This window comes from Pelmatolapia mariae, linkage group LG15 (genome assembly GCF_036321145.2).
Source record: "Pelmatolapia mariae isolate MD_Pm_ZW linkage group LG15, Pm_UMD_F_2, whole genome shotgun sequence".
Classification (NCBI taxonomy): Eukaryota; Metazoa; Chordata; class Actinopteri; order Cichliformes; family Cichlidae; genus Pelmatolapia; species Pelmatolapia mariae.
In genome coordinates, this window is record NC_086240.1 from 25,709,710 (window position 1) to 25,729,858 (window position 20,149).

The following is a 20,149-nucleotide window of genomic DNA, read 5'->3' on the forward strand; positions in this document are numbered from 1 at the left end:
TGTTACACATGGGAACAAGGCAAAATATGGAGTGAAAAAGGACTTTTCTGTTTGATAAATTGTTCTAAAGGTTCATAAAACCCACAAGAGAGACATTCACGATCTATTAACTCTAGAGTAGCCAGCAAAAAGCTGAAAAAAGTGAGATATCAAAGCGTCCAGCAGAAGATCTTCCAATAAAAGGAGGACTATAGTGATGATTTGATGAAGCAAAGACATCCAGCGAACTACATTAAAGAGATTTCCTGTTGGTGCTTGGACACTTTGAGTTCATGCGGTTCCCGACATGTTTTATGTCTTTCTTCTTTCCCCTATCCAATGCTCTGCACTCACTAATGATGCCGAAAAATCTCAAAATATCCCCAAAATATGAACAAAAAGCACTGGACAGCTCTTCACATATGTTTATGCCGTCCTCTCAGGCCTTTATGACTGTGGTGATCGGTCCATTCGATTGCCTTTTAATAGTTTCCATTTTGAAAAATAATTAGATCTGGCAGCACATCCAGTATGGTCCCTTTGTTTAAAAGGGAGGATGGTTTTAAATAAAAGAAGTCACAAATACTGGAAAGAACATTAAAACATGTCTGCCAATGTGACTGTACAGTATAAAAAATGCTCACAGTCAAGTCTGAAAACATCTGCTGTGATTTGAGAGGAAATTTAACAGCTATGGTGTCAAAAAATAAAACTGTGGAATCAACATTACATCGGCATTTATATTTTATACACAATATAAGTTATTGCGTCACGTTCCTTTGATTAATTCTCTGCTTAACTGTTATTTCCAGAGGGGGGTCCTCCTAAAAACTTGGTCACCAGCGATGTAACTGACACCAGCTTCGTGGCGTCTTGGACAGCGGCGCCTGGGAATGTGAATACGTATCGTGTTCAGTGGAAGTCAATGTTTTCCCAGGAGATCCAAGAAAAAACGGTGCCAGGAGATGAAACCAGCACCGTGCTGGAAGGTCTTACTCCAGAGACACTTTACCAAGTCTCTGTGGTCGCTGCCTACCGCCACAAAGAGAGCGAGCCACTCACGGGATCAGAAATCACAGATGGTAAGACTTAATAAACTCTTCAGTCTTTCATCTTTAGCAGTAAGAGAAAATGCATGCATGCACCAAAGGATGAAAGCTGAAAAAATAAAGAAATTCATATATAATCAATGACAGTTACAGGAAGTATTTATGAAAGAACAGACAAAATAAATGTTAACCGTGAGCAAACATATGTTTCTATTTGATCTGACTCTCAAAACAAAAACCAGAACACAGATTGGACCAACCGTTAGCAAAGAGAAAGCAAACCTTCCCGTGTGGTCTCACTTGTCATGTGGAATAAGTCTTGATAGAGTGCTGGACGTAAGTGCTGTGGCCTTGCCTGAACATCATGGTGTTACCCAACTTTTAATAGGAAGGTGGGACCTACAGTCAGCAGTGCCCTTTCTACTGACGCCAAGATGGTCTGACATCCTGACATTAGGTAGCGACCAGAGTGTGATTTGAAAGCGTCCCACTCAGAGAAGTCCACGAAAAGCTTTAGGAGAGGGCATATCATACCGTCCCAACCATCTCTGTGAAACAGCACTTTATATAAGAGTCAATATATTCTCTTATTTCCATTTGACACTGGTGTATGTGATTCTGAAAGGAAAACAGCCGGATGATTAGCTTACCTCCACTGACACCTCCGGTGCCGATGAACATGTTGTCAGTTACAGCTTCTCAGAAAAACTAACAAAAGCAAATCTTGGTGATAATTAAACCTTTAATTTTAGTTGCGAGGGGGGCGTTGGCCCACTTGGGGCTAGAGGTGGGACTTGAGCATATTATGTACATAAAAGGTGGATGCAGCAAAGTGAGACCACCTGTTGGATTCTAGTTTCTTTGAATTTTGACTCCTGAACTTATAACTATACTATAAAAGCCTTGACAGTTTCCAAACTCACAGCTTACACATCTGCTCTAAAGAAGGAAATAACCCATACAGAACAAAGGTAACTTTGCGGTAGCCTCAAGTGGACATTAGAGGAACTGCAGTTATTGGCACTTCCACATGAGCTTTATGTCTTGATGATTGCAGCTTCACTTCCCGCAGTCACACAAGTAAATATTTGGCCCTTCTGCTACAAGCCACAAACATACAAAAGTCATTTTTTGGGGGTCAGCTTTTTTTCCTGGAGCTGTCTGTTTGTCAGCGGCACATACTCACAAAATCTGGCAGCAGAGTGATGAAAAGAAAAGATCATTAGTGCAGCTTGTAATGTGTCTTCTTTCTGGGTTAGAGCATCTTTGGGCCCAAGTTCACCAGTCCAATATTCTGTTAACACACATTAACCCTCCAAGTGTTTTCATGTTGAGTCCACCCTAACACCTCACCCTAACCCATGTCACACTAAACAAATACGGAGCTGGGAAACACTGGGAAAACGCTTCAGACCATTGTTTTCCCTGTAAAACTCATTTTGTGCAACAAAAGCAGCCAGACTTGTCAAATGTTTGAATAGAGTTCAAGATTAAATGACTTGATTTAATAAGTTATGAAATTACCATAAAGGTCATGGTAAACAAGATCAGCAGCTTTTGGCACATCACAGTGTGTCTGCCTCTTGGGCAGTGACCATCAGCTGGACTTCATTACTTTTCCTAGTACGTTGTGGGACTTTAAGTGAACTGTTTAGAGTAAAGCTAAACTCTAAACATATATAGAGTGAAGACTACAATGGCACACTCACTATTTAGGGTAATCTGTATAATAAGGTGAGTAATGAGTTACTTCAGATGTAGTTCATGTTTTATTTGGTGCCAAAAAAGTCATCTTTGCGCAACATGAGGGCTGCTTGGGGATATCAGTCATGTTTAACAATTTATACATTTTTTTAAAAAGGACTCCAGAAACTTTTCTTCTCTCTGGTAGAAGCAGATCTGATTTTGAGATCAGTTCTTATCACCTGAAATTTACCCTCACCTGTGTATCCTCCTGTCTTTGAATGAATAAATAAACTTTATTTGGGGGTTAAAGTGCCTTGCTTGAGATCACAGTGATTAGTTACTCTGAGATCATCTGGTTAGCATCAGTCCAGATGTTTAAAAGGCAGCGTTCAGGCCACGAACCTGTGTTTTTAACCCTCAGAGGGGAAGTCAAGGACGTCCTCACTATTCTCAGACATTTGGCTGAAACTCACTGTTCTGATTGCAAGTTCATGAACGTGAGCCAAAACAGATTCAATGCTTCCTTTTGTCAGGAAAAACAAAATCTATTTCTTACATAATCATACAGTTGGCACTCTCCAACGGGTTTCTGGTTCCTGGTTGGTGAAAGCCGTCCAAATTTAAATTAAAATTTTCAGTGTAGATTATTTTTAGGCCGAGATTTAAAGCGAAGCTGCAGCGCGGTGACAGCTTTGCTTGTGCTGCGTTCTCAGCAATAACACGACTACAGCGTGGGTGTCCTGTGAACTGCACGCTCACTTATTGTGTCCGAGTTGAGGCACTCTCTAAAAATGTCAACGCGTCCCTCATTTCATTTGCACACATGGGAAATTAAACACACACACACACACACATGGGCCACCCGAAACAAAGAAGGCACAGATAAACTATCGCATCTTACTTCATGCTCTCCCTCTGCATCTTTCCAGCAGAAAATTTGAATCTCCTGCTTTAGATTTGTTTAAATCCATCAACACACGGAGAAGTTGGATTCAGTATTTTTTTTCCACCTATAAAAACCCTCCAGAGTGAAATCAAGTAGTTTGAAAAACTTTCCCCGGGATCATTAAATATACATATTATTTCCTCGCAGAGTTTTTGTAATCACTCGCAGTATTGTCAGAATGACTTAATTTTAATTCACAGGGCTTCTCTGTTGTTTCGGGGCAAAAAGGAAAATGTGGTTACCATTTCCTCCCAACCGATCACTTCTGGGTGAAAGCCTAATTTACAGCCAATTACATCTGGCGGATAGCTGATGGTATTACTCAACATTTAGGCCCGCAGTTATGAATGCTAACGACGACTGAGGGAATACAGAGGGATACCTCACGTGGCCGAAAGAAGAGATGATTGCTGGAAAGGTTCAGATAAAGGAATATTGAGTGAGTTTTATGGCAGCAATGCTGAGTGTTTTTGAAGGACATGAAATGTGGCAAAAAGTACATTACATGAAAAGAGCTTTAGGCTGAAAGTGAACCTATGCTTCTCACGTCCGTTTTTTATTTTTTGCACTCTGCTGGAGTGGCTGTACATTATTATTTCTATCAAGCTGGGTCTGGGTTCTGAAACAAGCCTTGTGGGATGTCCAGCTGAGATCAAAATTTTAGCTATATAGACTCAAACAATGATCCTTCACCCAATAATTTTGAGTAGAATGAAGCTAAAATGTATAAAATCATAGGTTAATTTCATAATTAATCATTAAGGAAAATATGCTTGGTATAAAGTGAATGTATACCAATCAAGTAAATTTCATTTTATCAGATTCTATTAAATTCAATTTTTCAATTCAGTTTGTTTTTTTTTCATATAGTGCCAAATCCTCAAGGCCCTAATAATCGCATGATCCCCTATGAGCAAGTTCTTTGATGACAGTGGGAAGGAAAAACTCCCTTTTAACAAGACAAAATCTCTAGCAGGTAAAAATCCTGAATCCAGGTTTTAGTAAATAGAACAGAGGTCGGACACCGAGGAGCAGCTGGAGCAGACTGAGGACAGGCAGTAAGACAAAGAGCAGAAACTATCCAGCGTTCCAAAAATAAAGAAAGCACATAGACTTACAAGCAGTTTGGCAACAGCAGAGGTCAAAGATCACACACAAGAGGCGAGGAATGAACACTGGGAAAGATAATAGTGGGAACATAAAGTAAGGAGAAAGCAGAAATAACTAAGGTGCATGACAAATCAAATGAAATAATTAATTAAAAACATCATATGCCATATCATATTGCCTTTTCAGTGTGTGTGCTGTGATTGGCAGCCTTTAAAACTGGCTCCGTGCAGAGACTTCCTGGATGAAAAGACCTGAGTCTAAAAATATTGACATCGAGGTGGACGTACTCACATTGATGTCACCCGCTAATTTGTAGGATCTATTTTGAACCCTTGATTTTTAACATAATGGCATTACCAGCTGAGTTTTTATGAAGCCAGAAGGGACCATGTTTAGAGGAGATGGTGGAGTGAAGCTGTGTCCATAGACTTAAACTAATTATTGCTAAGTAGCATGAATAAAACACTAGAAACACAAGAATTTCACTTAAACAAAACTAAAACATAGACTTAGTAGAAGGGCTGTTAGTTCAGTTAATGCCACAATAAGCCACATTATTTGTGATTATGCATTAAATTTGTTCCAAAAGGCAGTGATACCATAACCATGAGACATTTACCATTTTGCTCAACTTTAAACGTCAATAAAATATAAACGGGGCAAGTAAAAAAAAAAAATCTTCCATACGTGTGTCATAAAGAGAGAAATGAGCTTTAGAGGCCAAAACTGTTTTTGGAGCAGGCTGTAAATGTGTTTATTTAAGCTGTTGGAGATTTTAACATGGGAGTCTGTGGGGACTGACTCGTTTTTGGAGCCAGCCCCCAGTGGGCATTGGGGGAACTGCAGATTTTAGCATTTTTCAGCCCTGCGGGTTTCTGCTTTAAAATAAACCCTGGATAAGTCAAATATACTTTGTTTAGGTTTAACCAGGACACATTTAAAGGGGAACTGGTACAACTAGTTTCTCTTTAACGATACTGAATCATGTTGTTGCAGTATTAAAAGTGCATTCTATGTTTTCAGCCTCTGCTGATGGGAAAAGACTGAGAGTGTCAGACGAGACAGAGAAAACCATGAGAGTCACGTGGACGCCGGCGCCGGGCAAGTTGCTCAACTACCGGCTGAAGTACGTTCCCCACAATGGAGGTAAAGAAGTGGTCCAGAAAATCCCTGCGAAGGCCACTTCTACCATCATGAAGAATCTGAAGCCCACGACCACATACAATATCACCGTTCTGCCCATCTACAAGCGCAGGGAAGGAAAAGCAAGGCAAGGAGTAGGAACGACACGTACGTTGGTCCATAATTCAACCCTCTGAGAGACAGCACACTGCAGAAACATGTCCATCTTAGCCAAGACATTTAAACCTGTGCTCAGTCTAAAAATATGATCGCTGGTGGAACTGAATGATGAAAAAATCTGCTGCTGAGTGGCCCCTTATATTACACTTAAAAATGTAGTAGCCCTGCTTATCCATAGTTAGTAAAGTTTAGCTCAGGTGCTGGATGCAATGGGCACATAGTCACTCATTTAAAGTGATTTTTTATAAGAAAAAATACTCCTGTAAGAAAGTTTTCATGTTATATTGCTCTAATTTTAAAGGAGCTTTTACATAATGAGAAAAAGTAAATTTGAGGCCCACTCTAAGGATGTGTGAGGATGTGTAGCCTCCAGGGTTTAATCCTCAGTGCTGAAGTTAACTAGAGAATTGTCCGTATTTTCCAGGCAGCGGATAAACCTGGTATATTTAAAGATTTATTCACATTTTTTCAGAGAAACCTCACACCAAGTCACGGTGCCTTGGAAAAAAATATGTTTCTTTGTTCCAAGTTGCAGATTTTTTTCCCGTTTTCCCACCAAATATTTCATGGACTGACTTCAAGTTTAAACTACTTGTTAAGAGGAGTATTTTTCACACCACAGGTGCTGCAGCGCCTCCTCACGAGAACACTAAAATCACAGATAAACACGTGCTCAATCACACGCTAGCATTACTAACACACAGCATGACACTGGGCTTCCTAACGGTCAACACTGGGTTCAAGGAATTGTATTATGGACTAATGAGAAACTGGCTTGAATGTGGCGTGGCTGATCCTTAAAAACTTTCACCAAGAGTTGGAGTTGTGTCGAGTTTAGTTCTAGGTGAGTTAGTCCTGAATTTCCTGCTGATTTCTTCTATTTCAGTGTCACCGTACAAGAGTCCCAGGAACCTTCTGACCTCAGAGCCCACCAGGACCAGTTTCAGAGTGTCCTGGGATCCAGCACCTGGGGATGTCAGGGGCTACAAAGTCACCTTTCACCCCACAGGGAATGATATTGACCTTGAGGAGCTCCTTGTTGGCCCCTACGATAACACAGTTGTTCTAGAGGAACTCAGGTAAGCTTTCAGAGTTATTTTATAGCATACGCAGAGGATTTCATTTAAAAGGAAACAACAAATATAGAAGACAGTCAACAGGAAAAGGCTTAAATGGACACTATGATAACAGAACTCATAAATTCTATAACTTGTCAACAATAGGATTTGGTCCAGAAAAGTAGTTTGACCCAGCAGTATCAGGGAAAGTTGCAGTTAAATATCTGCGAACTGAGGAGAGCCGCTACTGAATGTCTGGGAGAGGATTGTTGTCCCACTGTTGTCTGATAGAGGATTCTAGCTGCTCAAATGCAGGTTTTTGGACTGAATGCCGATAACATGCCAGATGCTCTCTTTCCTCTTAAGTCTGGAGAATACGGTGTCCATGTTTTCCAAAAGATTTCCAATTCTGATTCGTCTGACCACAGAAAAGTTTTCCTCTTTGTTTCCTTCTATTTTAAATGAGCTTCGGCCCAGAGAAGACAGCAGCATTTCTGTTAACTTATGAATATTTCTTTGTATGGTAGAGATGAAAGGATGAAAAGAGGAAGACGTTTTATGGAGAACATGCAGAGGGTTGGAGATGGAGGCAGATCATATGTTGTGGTGAAAAAAATATTTAATGTGGTTAAAGATAAGGGATACATGTTAGATATTGATTCTAACAACTTGCTATGAAAATACAGATTGGGGTTATGGGTTCCTATTGGAAGGCTGTAGGGACCTGGATACAGTACAGGACCTTTTTTTTTTTACTGTATTCTTCTATATTACTACCTTACAATATAAAGCGCCTTGAGGCGACTGTTGTTGTGATTTGGCGCTATATAAATAAAATTAAATGGAACTGAATTGGCAGCACGGTGGCACGGTGGTTAGCACTGTTGCCGCACAGCAAGAAGGTCCTGAGTTCAATTCCAACATCAGGCCGGGGTCTTTCTGTGTGGAGTTTGCATGTTCTCCCCGTGTTTGCGTGGGTTCTCTCCAGGTACTCCGGCTTCCTCCCACTGTCCAAAGACATGCAGCTTGTGGGGATAGGTTAATTGGATAACCCAAATTGCCACTAGGTGTAAATGTGCGAGTGAATGTGAGTGCGAATGGTTGTCTGTCCCTGTATGTTAGCCCTGCGACAGACTGGCGACCTGTCCAGGGCGTACCCTGCCTCTCGCCCTATGATAGCTGGGATAGGCTCCAGTGCCCCCCGCGACCCTGAAAAGGATAAGCGAATGGATGGATGGATGGAATTGAATTATTATAGCATGATTGCACAAAGACTAATAGAAATGTAAATGTTTACACAAAATTCATTAATTTTGATTTGGGGAAGTTGTTTTTCTGTGCTTAGACTTTATGTATATGTGTTAAACACATAAACAGTGCTAATGTTTAGGTAGCAGCTTAGCTAGCTGAATACATGGTACAAGGTTGATGCACAGTAGCAAAAGCTGTAAAGCTTTTCCAAAAAGAAACTTTTGTAGACTACGTTGTGTGCAGTGATTTCAGATTATATTCTGATCACAGCAGGCAGGTAAAACCTCCCAAATCTGGCTATTAGCATTTTAAGCTAACGTAACTTTTTACAGTGTATCTGCTAAACTTACAATTTGCTTTTGTCTGAGTAACACTGAACACAAACACATTGTTTTCAGAGAAAACTCCTTCAAAGGGAATCTCTTAATTTGAAATTCGAGGGGTAAAGTTACATCTTAGTTTGGAATTCAACCCTTAATAAATCAAATAAAGCTTTGTTATGCTTTCAAACTAACATTTATTCTTGAATCAGTGCTGCAAATCTGACTGCAGTCAAACATTTAGGTTTCAGCACACCCTCCTACAGCTATGATGTCATCTGATTGTTTATGCTGTACAAAATTGCTTAGAACTGAGGGAAGCAGCAAAGCTTCGCCACTGAGATGAAACAACTTGTTAAAGTTCCACGTCTTTGGTTAAAAAAAAGTTAATATTAGTAAATGGTTCACCACTTATAGGCTTATAAGCTGATGATTTATTTATTTATTTTTTTGCTGATGATTTTAGTGGTTTGTCTCTTTTCCCCTTTATCCTCAGATCAGGAACAAAGTACTCTGTCGCTGTGTTTGGGATGTTTGATGGAGGAGAGAGTTTGCCTCTTGCAGGAGAGGAAAAGACGACTCTCAAGGATGAACCCGAATCTCCTCCTGTCACTCTTTCTGGTAAAAGCCGACAACAAACTTCTCTCCACGCTCGTTAGCAGGCCTGCAGAGCAGACGTTCTCTGATCTCTGACGTCGAAGTGTCGCTCAGATTGGTGCCAAAACTTTGATTTATATGTTATCACAGGGAATTGAAATCACTGTCGCTGTGGGACTGAAACTCTGCACAGATGATTACGATTCACTGAAATTATTTAGAGATGCTTGGTTCACATTTTCTCACCTCCCTACTGTTAGTGGGAGTGTAATGTAGAGCAGAGTTACATGCGATCAGGTGTTGACATGAATATATACTGCACAAATGACCCCCTCACATGCTGCAAGCACTGAGCTTTAATGGCATTGTCATAAGCATATATCTTCATTAGCTCCCACAGATTACTACTGAGCTCAGGATCTGCTGACCAAATGTGTCTTTAGTCATGCAAAAGTAGATATTTCCCATTTATAAGGTGTCTCAAAGATCTCTGTTTGCAATTAGACTTTTTTATGATCCAGAGGGTTCGATGCTGGAGGGATGTATGCAGCTAGGAAAATGTTATGCTTCCCATCAGACCCCGAGGAGGTGCTGATCCGCAGCAGAAATTCCTGCTGTAATGCGGAGCAGACATGGTGACCGACTGCCCACCGAGCAGGGAACGCGCCAGGCCACTCCAGGATCCTTGCTTACTGAACTGCAGCTCTAACAGAGCAGGCTTTAATTCAGTGTTTTTGACAGGTCCATATGGTCTGGCAGAGCTTCTTTAATGCGTCCTTAATATGCTACAGAAACATTATTTTTTACTGTCCATTAAATTTAATCCTTTTTAAATTTTGCTCTTCACACAAAACTGGAAAAATCTGACATTGAAGCGAGAAAACGTGATTCCAAGCATCTTTTCAGGATTTGGCTAATGGAAACGTTAACCTTCAATGCTAATTGCATCCACAAAGGAGAGTGAGAGAAAAAGTGAGGGTGAAGTGTGTGTCATCGCAAACATAAAAGGGCAGGTTTTCTGTCAATTCTGGACGAGTTGCCTGTTTAATAGCAGGATTACAGTCAAAATTACAACTTGGAGCAACAACTGGAAATTTTGTCATCACAAAAACGTATCAGATTGAACCAAGAACAATTTGGAGTCATCATGTAAATCTGAAGAAAACATTTAAAAGTAATTTGGAAGGATCTCATCTCATGCATGCTGGGCAGGGAGCTTTCAGCCTTAGTGGAGATATACAGGTTCAGACTCATGTTACTGTTGTTTACTTGTAAACAAACAGCATCTTTTATGCAAATAATCTCAACTCCAGAAATAGTTATTTGTATTTTCTGAAACTTTCAAGCATCTTGTTTAGAGTGACACCACACAGTTCCTCCAACTGAAGCTTAGACACAAAAGCAACAACAGTTCGGAGCTGCTACAGGTTTTGGCAGGACACAGCCACACTGGGCTGAATTTTCATTTGCTCTTCCTCAGAGACACTGATTCCAACAGTCGTCTGCAGCTTACTAGAAACCTATGAAAGCTGCCTCTGTTTATGACATCTGTTTTTATTAATGAACGGCACCGGGACATGAGCGCGTTGTTTACTGGCGGTGGTATAACTCAAACAGACCGCGGCCAAGCATCCAACTCGAGCATCAAGCATCTGTTTCTGCTGCCTGCTAAAAGAGCTAAAAAATGAAGTTGCTCGTCTCCTCTCATCTTTTTAATCACACACACAGGCGCACTGTTTTTAACCGCTGTGCGTGTCGTCCTAAAAACATGGACGAGCGGCCATTTTTCACCCCCCACAGGTGCCTGGAGCAGGAATGCGCAGTAACTTCGGGGAGCAGGAGGCCTCGTAGATCACAGTATGGGAGAGGCTAATCGCTGCTGAGACCACAGCAGCACAAAACACCCCGAATGTCTTGCTGTGCTGGAAGAAAGACACAGAGAGAAAAAAAGACCATGAAGAGAGCTCTTAATTCTGCACTGACAGCTGTTACACAACGTGTGAATTATTTGTGTTACATAATGTAAATCTGTTGTCTAAGCATCTTGTGATTGTGAGAGTTTTCGTGATGTACTGCTTACTCCTCTCTCCTCCTGATGTATTTCCTCTCACTCTTTCACACTTTTCCCTCGCACAGTAAGACTAAACAGACACTTGTGGTGGGTATCTGTTGTGTACCAGGTGTCTGACTAACCTCCTCTCCTCCCAACACCACCGTCTCTGCAGACGCTCAGTGTAAGACCACAGCGAAGGCCGACATCGTGCTGCTGGTCGACGGCTCCTGGAGCATTGGACGCATTAACTTCAAAACCATCCGCAGCTTCATTGGTCGCATGGTCAGCGTGTTTGACATCGGCCCAGATAGAGTCCAGATTGGTAAAGCTTTCACTATTGTTACTATAACGACATGAGTCACATGGAGGGATGTTTTCCTTCAGACAGCTGTCTCTTGGTATTTGCCTAACCTTAACCTCTCTTAATGGTATCTTTAAACCTCAATGGAAGATATTGTGCTCATTTCTAGATCCATATTTTAATTTTGGGAATTTACTAGAGTAGCTTTGTGTGAGTAACAGTTCAATCTAACCCAATCCTGTATCTGAAATAAGCTGTTTTACACCAAATCAGAGTTGCTTTATCCTTAGTGTTGTATTTTCTGCAGGTCTGGCTCAGTACAGCGGTGACCCAAAGACTGAATGGCACCTGAACGCCCACCCCACCAAAGAATCCCTGATGAATGCTGTTGCCAACCTGCCATATAAAGGAGGAAACACCATGACAGGTGATTTTTTTTTTTTTTTAGTACTTTGGCCCAGCTCTCACTGACCTGGGTGCCAGTGTGGGAGACAAATTTGATTTATTTTTATATACTGTGGCAAATCACAAACATATATATACAAAGTATAAAGTATAATTTCAAAGCACTCTACATACTGGGGCCAAAGCCTTGGTGTGAGACTCAGCCACAGTGGAGAATGAAAAGCTCACTTTTAAGAGGAAGAAACTTCAGACAGGTGTGAGGAAGACGATGGACAAACTTCCGGAGAGAGTAGACACAAAGTTAATGAGATGCAGCATGGAGCGTGAGAGCGAGGCGAGACACACTAAGCATAGACGGTAATAATTCAACAAGACTTTTATTTTATTACTCAGTTGTATCAGTTGAAGGAGAAGGAGCTCCGAGAAGATATAAGCAGAAGTAGTACAAGTTAATAGTGACAAAACACTGGGAGCAGAAGCTGAGCTGATCTACTATAAGATGATGGTCTTCCATGGGAATCCAAACCTACCACACATAGACAGACACATAGATTAATAAGGGGTTTAACTTTAAAGTGATCACAGTGAATAGGTAGAAAGGCTGCTCATCAGTTTGTTACCTGTTGAAGTTCAGCATCTGCCTGCTGAGTTGGGGTCAGAATTCACTCAGCTTCCACTCTGAGTTCTTGGCTAGCTTAGTGTTAGCATGCTGTCTGTGCAGATGCTTGCAAAGAGTTGAAGTTGTGTTAGCAGCATAATTTAGCAGCTGTTTGTCCTAGATGCAGTCTCCATTTTACCATCACACTCTTGTCCTTTTGTCCAATGAAAATAAAAGTAATGTCCATATCAACGCTCTTAGACTGTGGCACTGTTTTCCACCTCTGGCACGTGAACTGAAATCAGCTAACTGTGGCGTGTGTGCAAAAGGAACGGATAAGTGGGGTCGATAGATAGAACCAGTTCTCGATTCCTGTCCCTGATAATGGACATATTCAGTATCACATGATCCAGCTGTAAGCTTTCTGATGGGTCAGGTTAGTTTCAGAGGGGTTAAACAACAGAAAAGCAGCATGCAGTGCTTTGTTATCTGCACACATAACTGAAACTTCCTCACTGTGGTACAGGAATGGCTCTGAACTTCATCCTTCAGAACAACTTCAAACCCAACGTGGGGTTGCGTCCAGACTCCCGCAAAATAGGCGTCCTGATCACTGACGGAAAATCCCAGGATGAAGTCATCTTAAATTCACAGAACCTGAGAGACAGCGGCATCGAGCTCTACGCTATTGGTGAGTGAGCTTCACTGGTTTAAAGAAAAGGAAATTAAAACACGTTTGAACTTTTAGATGATTGCTACCTGCATGCAGCGAAGCAGAAAAAGTACCTGACTTTACTAGAATGGGCTGAAAATGATCAACCAGCAGCCACTTTAGTCATCTTCCTTCATCAAACTCATGGTTTATTTTTCTCACAGGTGTAAAAAACGCTGATGAGAATGAGCTGAGGTCCATCGCCTCTGACCCAGATGACATTCACATGTACAACGTCAACGACTTCAAGTTCCTGCTGGACATTGTTGACGAACTCTCTGAAAACCTGTGCAACAGCGTGAAGGGCCCAGGTAGGGAAGATGCCACGTGCTCAGAACACTGGCACAGATACCTGCTAATGAGCGCTAACTAAAAGATTAAATATGTGAGTAATCAGGTCATCTTAATTATTTAACGTTATCGATCGATCCATGGACCTAAACATAAACTAAGTATTGCTATGAACAACAAACTCACCAAAACTGAAGTACATACTTCTGGGACAGTCTGTTAGTGTAATTAACTGCACAGCAGATAATTCCATTAAAATGCTCCAAGAAGCACCAACAGCACAAAGCTGTTCTAGAGGTCCACTTCAGTGATTTGAATTAGCGTAGGTGAAGCCGAGCAGGGCTAGCAGCTACGACTGCTTGTGTCTGCACCATCCTGTTAGCCATAATGGCCACATCCTTAACTTTAAGCCTTAACAAAATCCAAAGGGGTGACTTATCCAAACATTCGTTATCGACTTATCCCAAAGTTTCGTTGTACACGTACAATGACAATATAAGGCTTTTCTATTCTGTTCACCACCTGCACAGGTGTTATGAAAGGGGAAACCATCCACAGGCCAAAGCTGGGTTTTTTTTTGTATCGGTCTGTGAATCTCTTTATTTCTGCTGTAAAGTTGGACGTTTTATCATGGCAGTCTATAGGGACTGACTCTCAGTCTGAGTCTGCCTCAAGTGGACACTAGTGGAAATGCGGCTTGGTATGACAAAGCAAACACATACAGTATGCATTGGCAGAATTTAAAACAAATGAAGCAGAAAGTCCAAAGCAGTGTGATTTAAATTTATTTAATATCACAATTTCATCATAAACTTCTTATTTCTGCTCATGAAAATGCCGCAGAACATGGCGATATGGTACGCTTTAGCTAAAGATTTAAAGCTCTGTACATTTTCACAAGTAAATAGCAGCTCACAGGTCTTTGTACAATTTATTCTTTAAAATTACTGTGGTGGTGGAGACATCAAAGTTTAAAAAAACAAACAGTTTTTAACATGGACAATCAGACATTGGTTTTTATTTTCCCGCAGGCTTTCAGCAGGTTTTACAGGAACCTGAGCCTGTGAAATCTGCTGACAAAAACTTTTAGTCTAAATCAAAGACATCCTCTTCATTGGTACAGCTTGAGAGATGAAACTAATGGCTGCTGACAAGTAGAGAGTAGAGATTACTTTGAGTGTTTTATTATCCACAGATCAACATTATCCAGACTTGGCTGAAAGATAAAAGAAAAAATGATAAATTTGTAGATATATTTGACTCAGCTCTGCCTGACAGTCTCAATTATTTCAGACCTTCAAAGGACATTGCGACACATCCAAGCATCTGATGGAAACTTTCGTAGTGGACGTACTTTATGTGTGTAAATCAATTTTAAGAGGAAACAATTTACAGCTGAGCCGGAGAAAACCAGTTTTTGAACGAAGCAGCCGGCCAGGAGCTTTACTGTCAGAGGAGTGAGGGCAGATTTGTGGATCCCAATATCTGTGCCGTTTGTTTCTTTTCAGATGATGAGTCAGTGGCGGCGCCCACCAACCTGGTGACCTCGGAGGTGACGCAGAGCTCTTTCCGCGCTACCTGGACTCCACCCGACGGTCCCGTGGACCAATTCCGCGTCACTTACGTGATGGCGGCCGGGGGACCCACCGAGGAGGTGAGATGAAGCTTGCCCTCCCTAAAACCAGGCAACAAGGTTTAACTCGTCAGATACCAGTCACAATAAAATTTAATTGACATAAGATTAAAAAAAATAAATAAATAAATAAAGTAAGGAGACAGAGATGAGGAAACAGGAAATTAAAGTCAAAAGATACGTTCCAAGAAAATGATCTAAAGCAATCTCTAACATAACACACTGTTAAAAGGTATGGTGAGGATAAATGAGGAGAGAGGCAGTACCCTATTTTTTCTCTTCGCGTCCTCCACCTGGTTTCGGTATAAAGTCGGTTATGTCATTGTTGTCTGGCATCCATTCTATTGTTCCATCTCTAAATGGTCAAAAGACCTTCAGATAATTGGAGTATTTTACAGGACTTCATTAGAAGAATCTGCTCATTCTGCTTCCTGTGATGGTAAACTTTATGTTTGCCAGCTGTTGGATCATTCTCTGAATATCAAACAGCAACTTGTTTTCTTATTAATTCCCTTTGGCTCCTATTAGCTAATTAGATAATTCTTTTGTTTGTTTATAGGAAACCAAAACCACAGCTTCCTGTAAATTTCAGATAATGACAGTCGCACAAAAACAGACTAATTAACGCTAAATTCCCTCCCGCCCTCCCTCACACAAAAACAGACTCTCGGGTGAGTTTCCAAACACCCAGGTCTGGCTTTTATTCAAAACTCCACTTTAGGTGGCCCCCAGGATCTGAAATGTGGATCCTGGCTGGTTTACTGAACCTACGCTGAGTTTAGACGTGATCTGTTGTCAGTTGTGTTTTTAAAAACACGTTACTGGACCCTTTACTGGCTCTGGTCAGGCAGATCTTGCGATGATTTCACTCCATCTATTTGGTTTAATGTTATAGATTCACACTGAGCCAGGATTCCCCCCCTGCAGCCACTCTTCATTAACATGTTTACATTGGATTGCTTGAACAGTGTTGGATATTAGTGCAGACCTTATCTGCTGGGATTTACACCCACTTCAGCAAGGAGGGAATTCCTAAACTACAATCAGCCCGTTACCAGGAGGGTCAGCACAGAGGCCATAGCATGCTGCCAAGAGGTGGAACTCGTATATCACTGTGTATATGCAAAAGGAAAAATAGAAATGCGTTAAATTAATAGACAAAGAAGGGGCTGTGCGGTGAGTGAAGTGTGTTCTTGGCTTAATTTTAAGTCTTAAAAATGTACGATCAACCCGTGCAGCTGCTGTTTTAGGCAAAGACACTAAAAATCGATGCAGCTCAGTGGGATTTGTTTCTGAAAACCTGATGCTAGAATTGATATCATTATAACAAAACTATGTAATTGTTATTTTTTTAAAGGTTTGGTTACAGAGTCTCATATTTAGAGTGTCATCATTTGCCAGAAAGAAGAAAAAAAGTACACAATAAACAAAGTAAAGTTGACTCTAAAATTATTATTATTATAACTCAAATTTCCAATATTGTGAACATAAATTCCTTGGGTTATGATAAGCGAATGACTGATACTGTGACAGCTCAGAAGGAAGCAGGACACAAGAAAAACAAACACGTACATTCATGAAAGCCCAGCACAAATATTAAATGTCTAAACTTTTACTCTTAGTTCCTGTTCAATCTGATCTCTGTGTCAGGAAAAATAATACACGATTAAGAAGATTACCCCTGTGTTTGGAGTTGCTCGTATGGTTCCTGATGCTGTACGGTTAAAGCTATAAAGCTACAGATGTTTTAAAAATTCAAAGGAAAGACTCCTATAAACAGCTGGAAGCAAGAAAAAGGTTTTCAGCTGCTGACCAGGCTGGATTGATCTGATGATCTCATTTGAGACTGAAACCATAATTAAATTTTTTATTTAAAACGATTACATACATACATACATACATATATATATGTATATATATATATATATATATATATATATATATATATATATATATATATATATATATATATATATATATATGATATGATATGATTATTAGTCATTATCAGCTAGTTTTAACCCACAATAGCATGGTATGTGACGTGAGTGTTCATATCAGCTGAAACTCCCTTTATTTAATGTGCTACATGTATCCCAATGTGAACTCAGGTGGGCTGGACCAGAAAAACTATTGCAAAATAAACCTTTTTTTTATGTTAATGTATTGAAGTATGTTCATCTGTTACAAAGCAGATTAACATACTGAGAGATCTTATAGGTATTATAGGCACATTACAGATCACAGTGGCTTTACCAGAGCAAGGGCTCACTGCTCTGCAAGTAAGTATAATCCTGGCTCCACATTGCAAACAAATATATCTTTATGCTCGCTTCCAGTAAATTAAATCTAAAGTTTGTGCTAAAAAATAAATAAATAAAGAGAATATATCAGCTTGTTTCCCATCCTATTTTGATAATCTTGAGTGTCTGATTCAATAAAGATTAAGGTAAGGTCACACCAGTGGAGTCAAGAAAAACTGTGGTCGAGATCCATTGGAAACAGGTTGAGCTTAATCAATCACAGACACAAATAACTTGATAAGAGGGAGATATTTTCCAGATTACCAAACTGAAGAGTCCACCAGCCTGAGAAGCTGCAGACTCTTTGTGTTTGTTTGTTATTTCTCGGCTGGGTTTGATTTTCCAGCAGAATAGTGCAGGAATGTGACGCCATTTCGAAGCCAAGTTGAACATCCCGCACGAGGACTTTCCCACCAGCACAATAGATTCAGGCTCAACAGACTACAATTATCCAACAGTGAAAAGACAGATAAAAGTTTTAATGACATCACGAAGAGAGGCTTCTTTGGTTTTTGATCCCAGGCACTCTGTTTTTTGACTTTCTGAGGTGAAATTTACCAGCTACGGAATGATAACCAGTCCTTCATCATTTCAGGTGCTGGTCGACGGATCCGTGAACACCATAGTGCTGCAGAAACTGTCGCATCTGACCGAGTACATTGTCAATGTTTACTCTGTGGTTGGCGAGGTGAACAGCGAGCCTCTGAAGGGCACTGAGACCACATGTGAGTATTTCCTCTTCACCTCTGTACCTTCCTGTTCTGTGCCGGACGTAGTGTGCACTGCTGTTATGTTTCACGGGTGTTGGAGTGGTTGGACAGTTGAAGAAGGGCAGAGACAGCGAAAAGCCTGTTCGCATCCACAAAAGTCCAATATTAGACTCCAGATAGTAGTCTCAACTGGCCCCTGGACCTTATGTTTGATTCCCCTGCTCTAAGTCATTAATTATGATCTCATGATGGTCATCACTGGTGGTGATCCCAGCCCTAAATCTAACTATGCTACACTATAAGGGCAAAAGTACTGAGAAACAAAGCTTATTCTTTGAATTCAGGTGCTTTCAGTCCCATTGCCACAGGTGTATAAAATCAAGCACAGTCTGCCTTTACAAACCTTTCTGAGAGACATTAACATCAGCACTAAAACTGTGTGCTGGGAGCTTCATAGCCTATCTTAAACCTCAGAGGCTTAAGCAGGATTGTTTCTCCGCTCTCCAAAATTCAAAAACGGCTCTTGAGAGAAGAGCTGAGTTTTCATTCTTGTCGATTTTTTTTAAACCTCTTAGTTCAAAGACATGATTAAAGAGGAGGTTTGAAGGCCGATAGTATCATCGCATTGTGGTGCTTCACACTTGTGGGAAAGCGTTCTATTTCTTCCATATGGTTTGTGAAATAAACAGCTTGATTTCTCCGTTCATTATCCTGTTTCACACACATCCATGGAAGCCATCTGCCCGCCTTCATATCTGGTCCAGCATCTGTGTTTATACTACATATATTTAGCATCTGATCTGAGGTGGAAATATGTTTAACACAGTCCCATGATGCAATCCTGAGAGCGGATGTTAGTCTGAAGTAGGAAAAATGGGGCAACTGTTAAAATTAATCAGGCCTGCGGTTGTTGCATGTATCTTAGATAAACTGATAGAGTTTAACAACGTGTTTAGTGCACGGCTCTAAGTGATTTTATTTGCTCATTTGTCCTTTAAAGTTCCCTTTATTTGTGCTAAAATGTGTGATTGATTTTTACAACAAGCGGCTTCTCACTGTCATAAAACAATAACTGGCTCTTGTGTTGCTGTTGGTTTTATGGCGGCCAGCAGCTGTCAGATCACTGTGGCTTTGTTTACTGTAATTTTTAAACTAACACTCGATTAGGTCATAATGTCCTTCTTAAAACAGTGTCTATAAAGGTCTGGGGTCTGTGGGTTTGGGTGGGGGTGACATATATCATGATCTCACATAGTGCTAAAACAGTAAGGAGGTGGGATTTTTTTGCAAAGCCACACTCTTAAAAAGCCAAAATTCACACATTTGTGGGTGTTTAAAAGGTTACATCCAGTTTCAAAGCAAAAGTGTGAAATACTCATCCTCCTTTCTTGTCGCTTTCCAATACAAAAAAATTAGGTTGGGTTTTAATGCGATTACCATAGACTGTAAATAAAAGACGGATATAGCCAGCTTCTCCCATTGGTTTGAAGCCTGTTAGCATTTTTGTTTCTTGGTCCTCAAAGTAACTGTCACGGCTGCCGAGGCGAGCCGTGTGGTGTTGGAGGAAAGAGGACCCAAGATGCAAGCAGGAGATGAAATGCTAGTGAAGTTTTATTTACACAGAGGTGAGGTGGCAAAACAGGCAAGAGAGAAGACAAAACTAAAGACCTAAACTGGGAAAGCTAAATGACAAACCTGAGAACATACGAACGGGGTGAGAGGCAGAGAGACGCAGACGAGAAACAGGACACCGAGGAACACAGTAACGCAGACTGACACGGAGTAACACAGAACTCAAACAATGATAATCACCATCATCATCATCATCAGACAGCTAACGAAACA

At 40.7% G+C, this 20,149-nt stretch overlaps 1 protein-coding gene across 3 annotated transcripts in view; it reads left to right on the forward strand.

Annotated features, from left to right (window-relative positions):
• The window catches only part of col12a1b (collagen, type XII, alpha 1b), a 155,379-nt gene that overhangs the window by 34,331 nt on the left and 100,899 nt on the right, over window positions 1–20,149 (forward strand). For 2 of the 3 annotated variants that reach the window (XM_063494563.1, XM_063494564.1), the window contains 10 exons: window positions 792–1,061; window positions 5,794–6,060; window positions 6,959–7,151; window positions 9,198–9,322; window positions 11,524–11,673; window positions 11,960–12,079; window positions 13,182–13,346; window positions 13,532–13,678; window positions 15,167–15,312; window positions 18,190–18,319. In XM_063494563.1, the coding sequence (XP_063350633.1) occupies window positions 792–1,061; window positions 5,794–6,060; window positions 6,959–7,151; window positions 9,198–9,322; window positions 11,524–11,673; window positions 11,960–12,079; window positions 13,182–13,346; window positions 13,532–13,678; window positions 15,167–15,312; window positions 18,190–18,319 (1,713 nt within the window). The remainder of the gene's footprint in view (window positions 1–791; window positions 1,062–5,793; window positions 6,061–6,958; window positions 7,152–9,197; window positions 9,323–11,523; window positions 11,674–11,959; window positions 12,080–13,181; window positions 13,347–13,531; window positions 13,679–15,166; window positions 15,313–18,189; window positions 18,320–20,149) is intronic. The other variant, XM_063494565.1, reaches the window with a different exon arrangement.